At 39.6% G+C, this 14,468-nt stretch overlaps 1 protein-coding gene across 2 annotated transcripts in view; it reads left to right on the forward strand.

Moving 5' to 3' along the window:
- Window positions 1–10,588: 10,588 nt before the first annotated feature.
- Window positions 10,589–14,468, forward strand: part of LIPH (lipase H) — a gene marked incomplete at both ends in the record, with an annotated part of 40,249 nt that continues 36,369 nt past the window's right edge. The window contains one exon of one of the 2 annotated variants that reach the window (XM_079704267.1): window positions 10,589–10,646. In XM_079704267.1, the coding sequence (XP_079560393.1) occupies window positions 10,598–10,646 (49 nt within the window). The remainder of the gene's footprint in view (window positions 10,647–14,468) is intronic. The other variant, XM_079704266.1, reaches the window with a different exon arrangement.

Consider the following 14,468-nt stretch of genomic DNA (forward strand, 5'->3'; position numbering starts at 1 on the left):
TTTGGTTAGTTCCAGTGTCTTCCTGTCGATGGTTGTTCAGCAGTTAGTTGTGATTCCGGTGGTCTTGTAAGGAGAAGTTGATTTTCAAACTAAGTTCCTACTTCTCCATTCTCTGGCCATTGATTAAAGCCTGTGCTATTGGGCTTCCCTGGTGGCACAGTGGTTGAGAGTCCGCCTGCCGATGCAGGGGACACGGGTTTGTGCCCCGGTCTGGGAAGATCCCACATGCCACAGAGCGGCTGGGCCCATGAGCCATGGCCGCTGAGCCTGCGCGTCTGGAGCCTGTGCTCTGCAACGGGAGAGGCCACAACAGTGAGAGGCCCGCGTACCGCAAAAAAAAAAAAAAAAAGCCTGTGCTATTTCAGACTTAGCATCCATTTTGTTACTGGCTGTGTAAATCCGAATGGAAAAAGAACCCTCCCTGCTAAGGCAGGGCGCTTTGTCTGGGCTAGGGCCCAAGTCGGGGTGAGGTAGAAGATAGATGGGCCCCTGGGCCAAACAGCTGTGTTTCTCAAGTGGAGTAAAATTAAAGCTTTGTTCTCACCCAGACACTCCAAGGACAAAGCTAGTGGCAGAAGCTGAGCTCTGCTGAAGTAAAGAGATAACATGACCACTGCTGAGGTCAAAGAAAATTTCCGTCTGCACATGCACAGGAAGGCTCCTTGGGGATCAAAAAGGAAGGAGGTGCCACCCCATAATTAGTGTGGATGTGCACCCACAGACCTCTGCGGTGGGATCCATCTTAGCAAAAATTGCACATGTGTAAATTGGTTCAAGATGGCAGAGTAGAAGGACGTGCGCTCACTCCTTCTTGCGAGCGCACCAGAATCACAACTAACTGCTGAACAACCATCGACAGGAAGACACTGGAACTCACCAAAAAAGATACCCCACATCCAAAGACAAAGGAGAAATCGCAATGAGACGGGAGGAGGGGTGCAATCACAATAAAATCAAATCCCATAACCACTGTGTGGTGACTCACAAACTGGAGAACGATTATACCACAGAAGTCCACCCACTGGAGTGAAGGTTGTGAGCCCCACGTTAGGCTTCCCAACCTGGGGATCTGGCAATGTGAGGAGGAATTCCCAGTGAATCAGACTTTGAAGGCTAGCAGGATTTGATTGCATGACTTTGACAGGACTGTGGGAAACTGGAGTCTCCACTCTTGGGGGGCATACACAAAGTAATGTGCACATCAGGACCCAGAGGAAGTAGCAGTGACCCCATAGCAGACTGAACTAGACGTACCTGCTAGTGTTGGAGGGTCTCCTGCAGAGGCAGGGGGTGGCTGTGTCTCACCTCGAGGACAAGGACACTGGTAGCAGAAGTTCTGGGAAGTACTCATTGGCGTGAGCCCTCCTGGAGTCTGCCATATCGCCCCACCAAAGAGCCTGTAGCCTCCAGTGCTGAGTTGCCTCAGCCCATACCACCAAAGGGAGGGAACTCAGCCCCACCCATCAGCAGACAAGTGGATTAAAGTTTTACTGAGCTCTGCCCACCAGAGCAATACCCAGCTCTACCCACCACCAGTCCCTCCCATCAGGAAGCTTGCACAAGCCTCTTAGATAGCCCCATCCACCAGAGGCCAGTCAGCAGAAGCAGGAAGAATGACAATCCTGCAGCCTGTGGAAGGAAAACCACATTCACAGAAAGAGAGACAAAACGAAAAGGCAGAGGGCTATGTACCAGATGAAGGAACAAGATAAAACCACAGAAAAACAATTAAATGAAGTGGAGATAGGTAACCGTGCAGAAAAAGAATTGAGAATAGTGATAGTGAAGGTGATACAGGACTTTGGAAAAAGAATGGAGACAAAGATCAAGAAGATGCAAGAGATGTTTAACAAAGTCCTGGAAGAATTAAATAAAAAACACCTAGAAGAATTAAAGAACAAACAAACAGAGATGAACAATACAATAACTGAAATGAAAAATACACTAGAAGGAAACAATAGCAGAATAACTGAGGCAGAAGAACAGATAAGTGACCTGGAAGACAGAATGGTGGAATTCACTGCCGCGGAACAGAATAAAGAAAAAAGAATGAAAAGAAATGGGAAGACAGGGCTTCCCTGGTTGCTCAGTGGTTAAGAATCCGCCTGCCAATGCAGGGGACACGGGTTCGAGCTCTGGTCTGGGAAGATCCCACATGCCACAGAGTGGCTGGGCCCGTGAGCCATGGCCGCTGAGCCTGCGCGTCCGGAGCCTGTGCTCCGCAACAGGAAGGCCACAACAGTGAGAGGCCCGCATACCGCAAAAAAAAAAAAAAAAAAGTTAATTAAAAAGTGCTTCCCCAAACTACACTTTAATCAAATTCTAGAATCATCTGGGACCCTTGTTAAAAATGAAGTTTGCTAGGGCCCTCTAAAGGTCTGATTAAGTAAGTTCCCGGGAAACCACTGTTTTACATCACCAATTGTTTGTAAACTCTCCAGCATCATTTTGTATAGAGTATACCAATGCACTTACTGTCAGTGTGCATATCTCATTTTGAGTTATAATTTTCATTTGTTAACTTGGCATAGGCCTTTCTGTATTTGTATATAATGCTTGACTATTTTTTAAATCTTTGGCAAGGGAAAAGAAACTTTAATGGTTGCTTTGTGTAAGGCAAAGTCAACCCGAAATAAAGTGGATGAAGCAGACTATTAAGGCCGGTGCAATTTCCCAGGTGTAATCATTCATGAAGGTAAGAAACTCTGCTTTCAGGATATTAAAAAAATGAGTTGGTTTACACTGAATTGTTGGATAACTGTTTAAAGCTTTTGCCTTGATCTTAGGGATATGGATGCTCAGATACTCCATCTGTTCCAGGATTCGATTAGATATATTTCAACTTTGTTAATAGCTTTGTGTGTCTCTCACATTCAAAGTATTAACTGTACCATTTAAAAAAAAGAGGTATTTCTACTACCATCCTCAAATAGTAAGTTCTATAAATTTATTATGTGCTATACAAAGTACTACCATACTCAAGATTTTTAAAGAGTGCTTCCTTGGTCCAGGTTTTCCTTGACCGTGGCTTTCATAATCTTGTAGTTCTGCCATGTTCCTTCTTGAGCTTGTCCTTTCTATACAAAAGAGTCCCAGTAAATATCTCTTTACAACCACAACAAGCACAACAACAAAACTCTTAGAGGAATACATAGGAAGAACACTCTTTGACATAAATCACAGCAACATCTTTTTTGACCCATCTTCTAGAGTAATGGAAATAAAAAACAAAAATAAACCAATGGGACCTAATGAAACTTAAAAGCTTTTGCACAGCAAAGGAAACAGTAAACAAGATGAAAGGACAACCCTCAGGATGGGAGAAAATTATTTACAAACGAAGCAACTGACAAAGGATTAATCTCCAAAATATACAAACAGCTCATGCAGCTCAATATGAAAAAAACAAACAACCCAATCCAAAAATAGGCAGAAGACCTAAATAGACATTTCTCCAAAGAAGACATACAGATGGCCAAGAGACACATGAAAAGCTGCTCACCATCACTAATTATTAGAGAAATGCAAATCAAAACTACAATGAGGTATCACCTCACACTGGTTAGAATGGGCATCATCAGAAAATCTATAAACAAGAAATGCTGGAGAGGGTGTAGAGAAAAGGGAACCCTCTTGCACTGTTGGTGGCAATGTAAATTGATACATCCACTATGAAGAACAGTATGGAGGTTCCTTAAAAAACTAAAAGTAGAATTACCATATGACCCAGCAATCCCACTACTGGGCATATACCCAGAGAAAACCATAATTCAAAAAGACACATGCACCCCAGTGTTCATTGCAGCACTATTTACAATAGCCAGGTCATGGAAGCAACCTAAATGCCCATCGACAGACGAATGGATAAAGAAGATGTGGTTCATATATACAATGGAATATTATTCAGCCATAAAAAGGAATGAAACTGGGTCATTTGTAGAGACATGGATGGACCTAGAGACTGTCATACAGAGTGAAGTAAGTCAGAAAGAGAAAAACAAATATTGTATATTAACGCATATATGCGGAATCTAGAAAAATGGTACAGATGAACCAGTTTGCAAGAAATAGAGACACAGATGTAGAGAACAAACATATGTATGCCAAGGAGGGAAAGTGGCGGGGTGGGGGTGGTTGTGGGATGAATTGGGAGATTGGGATTGACATGTATACAATAATATGTATAAAATGGATGACTAATAAGAACTTGCTGTATAAAAAAATAAAAATAAAATAAAACTCAAAAAATAAAACATTTCTATACAAAAAAAATAATAAATAATTTTTTTTAAAGTTGCGCACACATGTTGGGGAGGGTCCTGGGAGCAGTCAGGTGTGAAAAAAGAAAAAAGATGATTAGCCAAAGGTAAACAAAGGCCTGGAAGGACTGTCCTATTTAAATATTAATTTAAATCACCTTGTTACTGCATTCTTTGTTCAGGACGCCCATAAGCTTTCTCTCTGGGTATGTATTTCTGCCTAGTTTCTGTCTTAAATAAACGAACTGTTTATGCTCTGTGTGTTCTCCCATACCTTGTACTGTGTCGTTAATAATAAACTTTTTACCTTTTTTTACAGTTTTTGCCTCCTTGAAACATTCTTGCTTTCAACTGGGGGAAAGGGCCAGGGCCACTTTGTTTCTAGCCTCTAGTCCCTGGTGGTCTAGCGGCTAGGATTTCTGGTTTTCATCCAGGCTACCCAGGTCCAATTCCTGGGCAGGGAACTAAGATCTCTCTTCAGGACTGCTCACTGCTGTCTCTCCGAGATCAATTAGACCAACTCAGTAACACAAACCCATCAAAATCACTGTCTTTCAGGGCCTGATCATTTCTCACACCATTGCAATAGCTGCCTCTTCTTCTACCCTGTCCTTCTATGTATTTTCAGGATCTCTTTTTTTCTGTCTTGTTTTTGTTGTCATTGTTGTTCTTTTGTTGCCTTTTGTTGTTGTTGTTAAGGAAGGTAAATTTATATTATTATTGTTTTAAAATTTTTTTTGTCTATTTTATTTATTTATTTGTTTGTTTGTTTATTTATTTATTTATTTATGACTGCGTTGGGTCTTCGTTGCTGCCCCATGGGCTTTCTCTAGTTTTGGTGAGCGGGGGCTACTCTTCGTTGGTGGTGCGTGGGCTTCTCATTGCAGTGGCTTCTCTTGTTGTGGAGCATAGGCTCTAGGCGTGTGGGCTTCAGTAGTTGTGGCATGCAGGCTCAGTAGTTGTGGCTCACGGGCTCTAGAGCACAGGCTCAGTAGTTGTGGCTCACAGGCTTAGCTGCTCCACGGCATGTGGGATCTTCCTGGACCAGGGCTCGAACCCATGTCCCCTGCATTGGCAGGCAGATTCCTAACCACTGTGCCACCAGGGAAGCCCTGTTGTTCGTATTTATTAAGGAAAGTAATTTATAAGTTACATTTCTAGTTTTCTGTTACTGAATCACTAAAAATGGTTTGGTTGATTTTCACCAAATTTGGGAGGTTTGTTTGGAGTAAGTTTGATTTAAAATATGTGGCAACGCTAAAGTTTACTTTGGATGGCCCTAGGGAGAACCTCAAAAAGAGAGACAGGTATCTCTGGGAGCAGCTGAAACTGAGGTGCAGGCAGAAGAGGAGGAAGCCACCTGGTAAGAAATACTCTCCTAATTTAGACAGCATGAGACCCTCAAATGGTTCACAATGGTTCCAAATGGATGCCCAAGCCAAAAGTCACAAGGATAGACCTTCCAAATGCCAGGGGTGGACTCTTCCATAGAGTCTTGCACAGACAACTTTGTGTGCATGCTCCAGGGAATAATTGTCCAATGAAGGTGCAGGATTCTCATGACGAATGCTTGGGAAGCCAGCTAAATAAAAGTAAAAACCTGACTCTAATATCAGTATTTTAAAACAACAGTTTAAGGTACAAGTAAATCTAAAAAACATGGTACCAATGGACTTTAACTATTAAACATTCCCCTGAAATTTTTGTTGATCTTTTTTTTTTAATGAAATTTTAGTGAGTAAAAAGCATTTTGCCTGTCTTGCCATTGTGCAAGGCCTTGCTAGAGCAGTCTCTCTTTGAAATGTTCTGAGCAGCACTCCAAAAACAAGCAGTTACTGAGAGCAGTGGACTTGCACTGATTTTGTTCAATACATTGTTTGTAAGGAAGTCATGCTTTCTAAAACAAAGTAACTCTATTCAATGAAAAAATACTTCTTAGGGTAGAAAAATAGTATGTGGACATTTTCTTTCTTGTTTTGTAATGAACTACCAAAAAAATTATTCACATAATAATGTTAATAAGTTAGCATAAATATATTATTTTATATTTATATTATTTATTACATTTATTATATATGATCATATATTTATATTTGTATTATTATGTAATAGTAATACATTAACATATAAATAGGTGAACAAGAAAAAAATCTAGCTCCCATTGTCTTGAAGATAAAAAGCCAATATCCTAAGCATGACATAAAGTTCGTCACAACCTGTCTTCAAATTACTTTATCAGTTCCTATTCATACACACCGAACTCTCAATCCACACTTCTTTCATGCTTCCAAGTTCATTCCCTCTGCCTGTAATGCCTTGCTTCCTCCTTCTTCACCTCGTAAACTGCTGCCTAGTCTTTGAAACCCAGCTCAAAAGACTCTTCCTGTGTGAAGCTTTTCCAATGGCTCCTCCCTGGGATTCCTAGCACCTCACTGCTTTCTTCTCAGTTCCCCTATGGAGTGTGTACCCAAATCTCTATATTATATTGCATTGTAGTAGTAGTAGCAGCAGCAGCATCAGTAGTAGTAATAGCAGTAGAATTAGTAGTAGTGGTAGTACTGTGTCTGTCTCCTTGAGGGAAGGAGCCATCTTCTACTTTTTCCTTATTATATTTTTAATGGAAGCTCAAGAAACGTTCAGTAAACGAAGGAATGAAGAAATGAAATGGGGACTTCCCTGGTGGTCCAGCGTTTAAGACTCCATGCTCTCAATGCTGGGGGCCCGGGTTTGATCCCTGGTCAGGAAACTGGATCCCACATCCACAACGAAAATCCTGCATGCCGCAACTAAGACTCAGTGCAGCCAAATAAATAAGCAAATAAATATATATTTTTTAAATGAAATGAAACAAATACATAGATTTGGAGAAAGTTACCCTGATCTCCTTATAGAATATGGCTCAAGGAAACAGACTTATCTTTCCAAACCTGGACCTCAAGTGAGAAATGGCAGGGCCACTGATGCCAATGAAAAGACAAAAGGACATTATAGTGAGTCATATACCAGCTCGGAGCCCTAGACCAGGGCGGGAGGGGACACAGTTTAACTTTTCTGACTGTTGAAGTCAAGGAGAGTTATAAAACCACCTCCCCTCAGTTCCATTACACTTCCATACCTGTTTTTCCTGTCCCTCCGTTTGGAAACTTGCCTGCCTCTTTCTACTCTGCTCTCTGTAGCAAGTGATTTCTAGGTTAAAAAAAAAAAAAAAAGCCAGTACATAATACTAAACTGGAAATGAGGAAAATTCTAATGTTCTTGAGTTGTCATTTATCAGGGTCATAGTACTGAGAAAACTGACCATTATTCATCCTTATCTAGCTGATGAGAAATGAAGAAATGGTTTTCCTTAGAATAACTTTGAATAAATGTTATCATTCATATGGTTAAGAGTTGGCAGATCATTTGGAATTTTTAAAACCTTTTATTTGGAAATAATTATCAGTTCATAGGAAGTTGAAAAATAGTACAGGGATGTCCCTTGTACACTCACCCAGTTTCCCACAATTGTAACATCTTATATGTTACAAAACCAGAAAATCAAACTATCAAAAAACTATCAGAAATTGCACTATCAAAGCCAGAAAATCGACTTTGGTACAATTCATAGACCTTACTTAGATTTCACCACTTTTAGTTATTTATTTTTTTGCTTAACAATGGTGTGTTAGTTTCTGCTTTATAACAAAATGAATCAGTTATACATATACATATGTTCCCATATCCCCTCCCTCTTGCGTCTCCCTCCCACCCTCCCTATCCCACCCCTCCAGGCTCACCACTTTTATATGCACTCATTTGTGTGTGCGTATTGGGGGGGAGGGGTTCTAAGCAACCTTATCACACGTGTAGATTCCTGTAATCACCACCACAATCAAGGGAAGGAAATAATCCACCTCTCAAAGACTCCTTGTGCTACCCCTTTATCACCCATTTTCTGTTCAGCCCTTCCTCACTCCTTCCCCAATCCTTTAGAATGTTTTATGTTTTTTTATATTTGATATTTTTCACTACCCAAAAAAGAGGGGATGAGTTCTCCCACTGATTCTTGTGCTGTCCTGAATGCTGGAAGTAGAAGGGAGCACACAGCTAGGAAGTTAGGGGACTTTCTGTGCCCCCAGCAGGACAATCATTAATAGTAACACAAAGAGGCCTCCCAACGGAAATGATTCTTATTCCTATAATTGGCTAGTTTCCAGAAAAATGTACATTGGCTCTGTCTAGATAAACACTTGGCATGGTACTAAAACTGATAGGAATTCAACAAATTTTATCAGGCAAGTACACTGAGCCAACAGGGGCAATGCATTCCATAACACGTTCCTAACAGAATGTGAAACAATTCTCCATTTGTTCCAGAGGGCAGTTTTCAAATTAGTAAAGCTCACTGCAAATGGAAAAAAAAAAAAAAAAAAAAAAAACTAACAGGCCACCTATTTGGTTTTCTTATTTATGTATCCTTAATTTAGTTCTCCAAGCAGGAGACAAAATATCAAACAGACAAGTGCTGGCTAAAATTATTCACCTGAAACATCACTGCTAAAAGGTCCTCTTCATTCCTACATTCCCACAAAGCTTGTCCACCTAATCCTTCTTAGTACTGTGTGGCTCACCTTCTGAGGGGAGGAAAAGGTGCAGACTGTGTGACCAGTTAGGTAATAACAATAGTTACCAAGTGGTGAGTGCACTTACCCTTGGTAGTAGGCACAGTGCCAAGAACTTGACATACAATATCTCATTTAATCCATATAACAACGTGGTGAGATGTGTAGTTTTATCATCTTCATTCTACAGTGGAGAAAATGAAGAGTTAGAGAACTTAAATGTTTTGGTTAAGGCCACTCAACTAGTGAGTAGAAGACATGGGATTTGAACCCAGGTCAGTGGACCACTGGTAGGGAATCTTGGCATTCATTAGGTCTGAGGTGTGACATAGAAATCCATATACGATACTTTTAAAAGTTCCCCCAGTGATTCTGATGTATTGATTACTTGGAGAGCATTGCTAGAATCTACTTCCTACAAGGAATGGGGTGCAGGTGCAGAGAATTATATGAGTTTAATTTCTCATATAATTTCTCATATAATTTCTCAAACTTATATGAGAAAACTGATAAACTTATGAGAGATGCTGTCACTTCATAAACAATGCTAAATGACTAGTGAATTTTGCCTATGCTTTGGATGAAAATGTATTAAGTTGTTTCTGCATTTATTCATCTATTTTTCAGTTCTTCAGACCACCATCACAAGCCTGAGTAAGTGTTGCAAGTACTTCTACCAGAGAGAGAATTAAATTACTGTGTAGCTATGGAGCACAAATTTAGTTACTTCCAAATTTGAGGTGGATGGATTCTGGTCTTGTTCTCTATTTAAAGCTTTTTCATCTATTTTTCCTTGAAGAAGAAGAAGAAGAAGAAGGAGAAGGAGAAGAAGGGGAGGAGGAAGAAGGGAGGGGAGGGAGAGGGAAGGGGGAGGGGGAGAAAGGGGAGGGGGAGGAGGAAGAAGAAGGAAGAAGAAGAACTAAGAGAGAGATGGGAAAAAATAAAGATGTATAGTACCATTTTAAAAGTTGCCTTTAGGGCTTCCCTGGTGGCGCAGTGGTTGGGGGTCCGCCTGCCGATGCAGGGGACATGGGTTCGTGCCCCGGTCCGGGAAGATCCCACATGCCGTGGAGCGGCTGGGCCCGTGAGCCATGGCCGCTGAGCCTGCGCGTCCGGAGCCTGTGCTCCGCAACTCGAGAGGCCACAACAGTGAGAGGCCCACATACAGCCAAAAAAAAAAAAAAAAAAAAAAAAGCTATTAAAAAAAAAAAAGTTGCCTTTAATTTGAAGCATATTTTTACAAATATAGGTACTTGATTAGACTTATAATGTTCTTAATAAAATCTGAAGACTGCCCTCTGAGAAATAAGTGTGTAAATGAACACAAAGAGTAGTTTTGTATACACAGGTCAACAGAAGACTAACTGGATTTGTTTCATTCACAAAAACAAGAGGGGAAAATGTCTCAAATCACACTTGATTTCAACACACCAAGCCAAACGGCTAATAAACTGCCCACAAAGAATGAAACTATTTTGAACTCATCATTCTGCACATACATAATATCAAGATATGCATAAAATTGTGTAAGCAGAAATGTACCTGATCTTTTATTGAAAAGGGGAGGAGTCACATATCCTGAAAGGGTTGGGACCCGCCTGCAGTCTCTTGGGAACTTCCTGTTGTCACCACACCTCTGGGTTAGTTATCTGAGCTCTCTCTGAGGGGAAAGTCTGAGACTCTGGGAAGGAAATCATTCTTCTTGTGAATGCGACACACACTCTCTCCAGTTTCCATATGCTGAGATTATACTTCCTCATCAGTTTGATGTGCTTGGTGAGATCAGGTTGGTCATATATTGAATGGTTTTCTTAATTATTTAAAAAGTATTTAGTATAACTGTCATTTTATCATCCCAGTTCCTTCACTGGACTTTTTAAGTTTCACACAGCGATTTTTCAGGAAAGAAGATATGGATTAAGTGAAATTTTGAATTCTGAAAAAACTTTATTTTTCCTCAGTAGTAAAAGAAACTATTATTCCTTTGAATTAGCCTGTTCTTCTGATGTACAAAACTTAAATATGCTGAAAAATCTAGTATTTTTTCTTTCATAGTTCATTTTTCTGTGCCTTTCCACTTCTATGAAATAAGATCATTTATTTTCTGAGAATTTTAAATTTGATTTTACTATAATATCTAATACAGAGAGGACAGGTTTTTACAGCTTTCATGCATCGTGTTTATTTAAATTATTTTTATTAAAAAAACCATGATTTTATATGTGTAAACCTCTTGGAATGGTGCCTGGCATATTGATTACTTAAAATTGTTAATCATAATGGAATAAAAATTAAAACAGTAATGTACACAGCAAGGTAATAAAAATAAAGTGAAATCCTTTTTTTTTTTTTTAAAGAAAAGCTCAACACTTCTCCGCTTTTTAGGAATCCAGTACTTTTTCACGTAGTTTATTGTAATGAAGACTGGTACAATTTTTCTGAAGGGAACTATGTTATATATTAGGACCCATAAAAATGTTCATGCCCTTTGAAACTAGTAAAACCATTGCTGGGAATTTGTTCTAAAGAAATATCTTGTAAAAGAAAAACAAAGAACCTATATACAAAGAATGATTCTAACTCTGTTATTTATAATAAGTTAAAACTAGATACAGCAGAAATGTTCCTACATACAGGAATGGATAAAGTACAATGTAACAACTTTAAAAAATATGTAGCCTTTAAAATAATTCTGAAGCTGTGCAGAAATGTGCAAACATGTTTATGACATAATGCAAAGTCAAAAAAGCAGAACTCAATTTTGTAGATAAACTAAGATTACAACTATGCAAAAACCATGTGTGTATGCCTGTAAATAAAGTTTAGAAGGGAAATGGAAAATTGATATAGTTGTATAAGGATTTCAGGCTTATAAATAACTTTTTCTTAATTTGTGCTTTTGAAGTTGATTTAATAGTAAGTTAAAATTAAACTAGTGATGATATTTTAAATTGAGAATTCAATGTTTTAAAGTTTGTGTGTATTATCACTTAAAAAAAAATTTTTTTTTGTTCGCGAGGCATGGGGTATTCCCGGCCCCTGAGGGGACCAGGGATAGAACCCTTGTCCCCTGCAGTGGAAGCACAGAGTCTTAACTACTGGACTGTCAGAGAAGTCCCTAAAATTAAAAAAAATAAAATAAATTTAGAGATAGCTTAAGGGGAGTGGGAACTAACCTTAACACAAAAACCTGATGGTAATTTGTGAGTACTTTCTTCCAGTCTCCCATTATATATCTCAGTTTACAAAGCTGGAACTTAATTTTTTGTGACCCGCCTTTTTAAAAAAATGTATTTTTAAATTAATTTTAAAATTTGAAGTATAGTTGATTTACAATGATTCAGGTGTACAGCAAAGTGATTCAGTTCATATATATATATACATATATATATGTATATATACATATTCTTTTTCAGACTCTTTTCCATTGTAGGTTATTACAAGATACTGAATATAGTTCCCTGTGCTATACAATAGGTCCTTGTTTATCCATTTTATATATAGTAGTGTGTATCAGTTAATCTCAAATTCCCAATTTATCCCTCCCCAACCTTTCCCCTGGTAACCATTGACCTGCCTTTTTACTTAATGTTATCTCATCAGTAAAGTCTTGTTTTAAGTCATTCCATAAGACCCACTGCTGCATGATAGAATCTAAGCAGATAGATATACATCACAATAAACTTCCATAGCTAGAAAGAAAAAATATAAAAAACATAATTATAGCTGTAAGCTAAATCCGTACTTCTCAGTATCTGCAAAACCGTGAACTGAGAACTTTCTTGGGGGAGGGTGTTGAATAATATGCAGAAAGTATCGATCACAAATACATTGACTTTTTGTTTTTCCCTTCCTTGGCTTGCAGTCCAAAAATTAGCAAGTGATTAAGATGTGACTCTGAAATCCCAAGAATACAAGTCACTTACTTTCAGAGATTTTTATTTTGTTGTTCTAACCTTTGTGAAATCATGATAGGAATGTTTGCCGTACTCTTACTAGAGTACAAAGCAATGGCTAGCAAACTCTAGTGTGCACTGTAATCATTTGGGGAATTTGCTAAAAATGCAGAGACCCTATCTCCAGAGATCCAAACTCTGGGTCTGGGGTGAGGTCCTGGAATCTGCACTTCAAACAAACTCGCGAGGTGTTTCAGTTTGTAGGTGGTTCAAGGAACACAGGCTGATAAGTATTCTTCTAAATTAAGGCTGCTTGTCATAAGTATTTTATTTATTTATTTAAAATTTATTTATTTATTTATTTTGGGCTGCATTGGGTCTTCCTTGCTGTGGGCGGGCTTCCTCTAGTTGCAGCCAGCGGGGGCTATTCTTCGTTGCAGTGTGTGGGCTTCTCATTGCGGTGGCTTCTCCTGTTGCGGAGCACGGGCTCTAGGCATGCGGGCTCAGTAGCTGTGGCTTGTGGGCTCTAGAGCGCAGGCTCAGTAGTTGTGGTGCACGGACTTAGTTGCTCTGAGGCTTGAACTGGTGTCCCCTGCATTGGCAGGCAAATTCTTAACCACTGCATCACCAGAGTAGTCCCTGTCACAAGTATTTTTAAAAGTTACTCTGCCATCGATATTTTGTCCTGTGGCAACTTGTGTAAAACTAGGTAGATATTTTCCTAGAGAAAATAGCTCAGTGCCAAAATTAGAGAGAGAATTGTTTCCTCGGATATTGGAAGCTCTCTTCAGATTGATTTATAACTCTGTGTGTGTGTGTGTGTGATTCATCCTTCTCCAACACAGAGGAGACAACGGTGAGTGAGGGGGTGGAGTGTGAATGTGCATATTTATGCACATGATTAAGAGATGAGAGTGAGGAAATCAGGCATCTCATTTGTTTTCTGGGTTATATCCTAAAGAAATACAAGCTGGTAGTTAAACGTAAAGATGTCCTTCCAACCAAGAGGGCATTTGGCCCGTACGCTTCTTGCCTGTCTTTGCCTTGAGTAAAAGAGAAACAAAGATATTCCAGCAGTTTGGGCTCTGGCCAACTGTGAACCCGTCACAATCTGGCTCAGGATGGATTTTTAGTGCCAAATTCAGTGTGGTTCTCTGCATTAAAAAAATAAACTTTTAAGATTAAAAAAAAAATCAATAGAATTTCATTGTAGGGACATGTCACCTCCCCCTTCTCCTTCTCTCTTCAAAGTAGGAGTCCAGCTCATTTTCTAATCTCTCCAAGTCAAAGTTTCTGGGCTAAAGAGATGTTTATTTCTGAGACTTTTTGAAGTTCCTGCAGAACAGTGTTTTCAGGCAAGCCTAAGAGTGTGCTCAAACGTGAGTTTCTGGAAAGCTCCTAACTCCATCAGTTAACATGTGGTGAGCTGTGTGTCCTGGACACTGACTGGCATCCACCACCCGGCAGGCAAAATACTCAACAGTGTATCCCTTAATCTAGGTCTGAATCTCAGTAAATATTTTCAGGCTGCATGGAGTCAATATACCTGTCTGTGGACCTCTGTTCTAAAGAAGTTATTCATACACATTTGTGTCGTGTTTGGAGGTGGGGATAATGAGAGCTTGAGCCCGCCTCGGAGCCCAAAACTTGACATGAAAGAAGTGTGAGTCAGGGCCCTGCCTGTTTTACTTCCTGACTGGATATGAGGCAGC

The sequence above is a fragment of the Hyperoodon ampullatus genome, assembly GCF_949752795.1.
Source record: "Hyperoodon ampullatus genome assembly, chromosome: 5".
Taxonomy (NCBI): Eukaryota; Metazoa; Chordata; class Mammalia; order Artiodactyla; family Ziphiidae; genus Hyperoodon; species Hyperoodon ampullatus.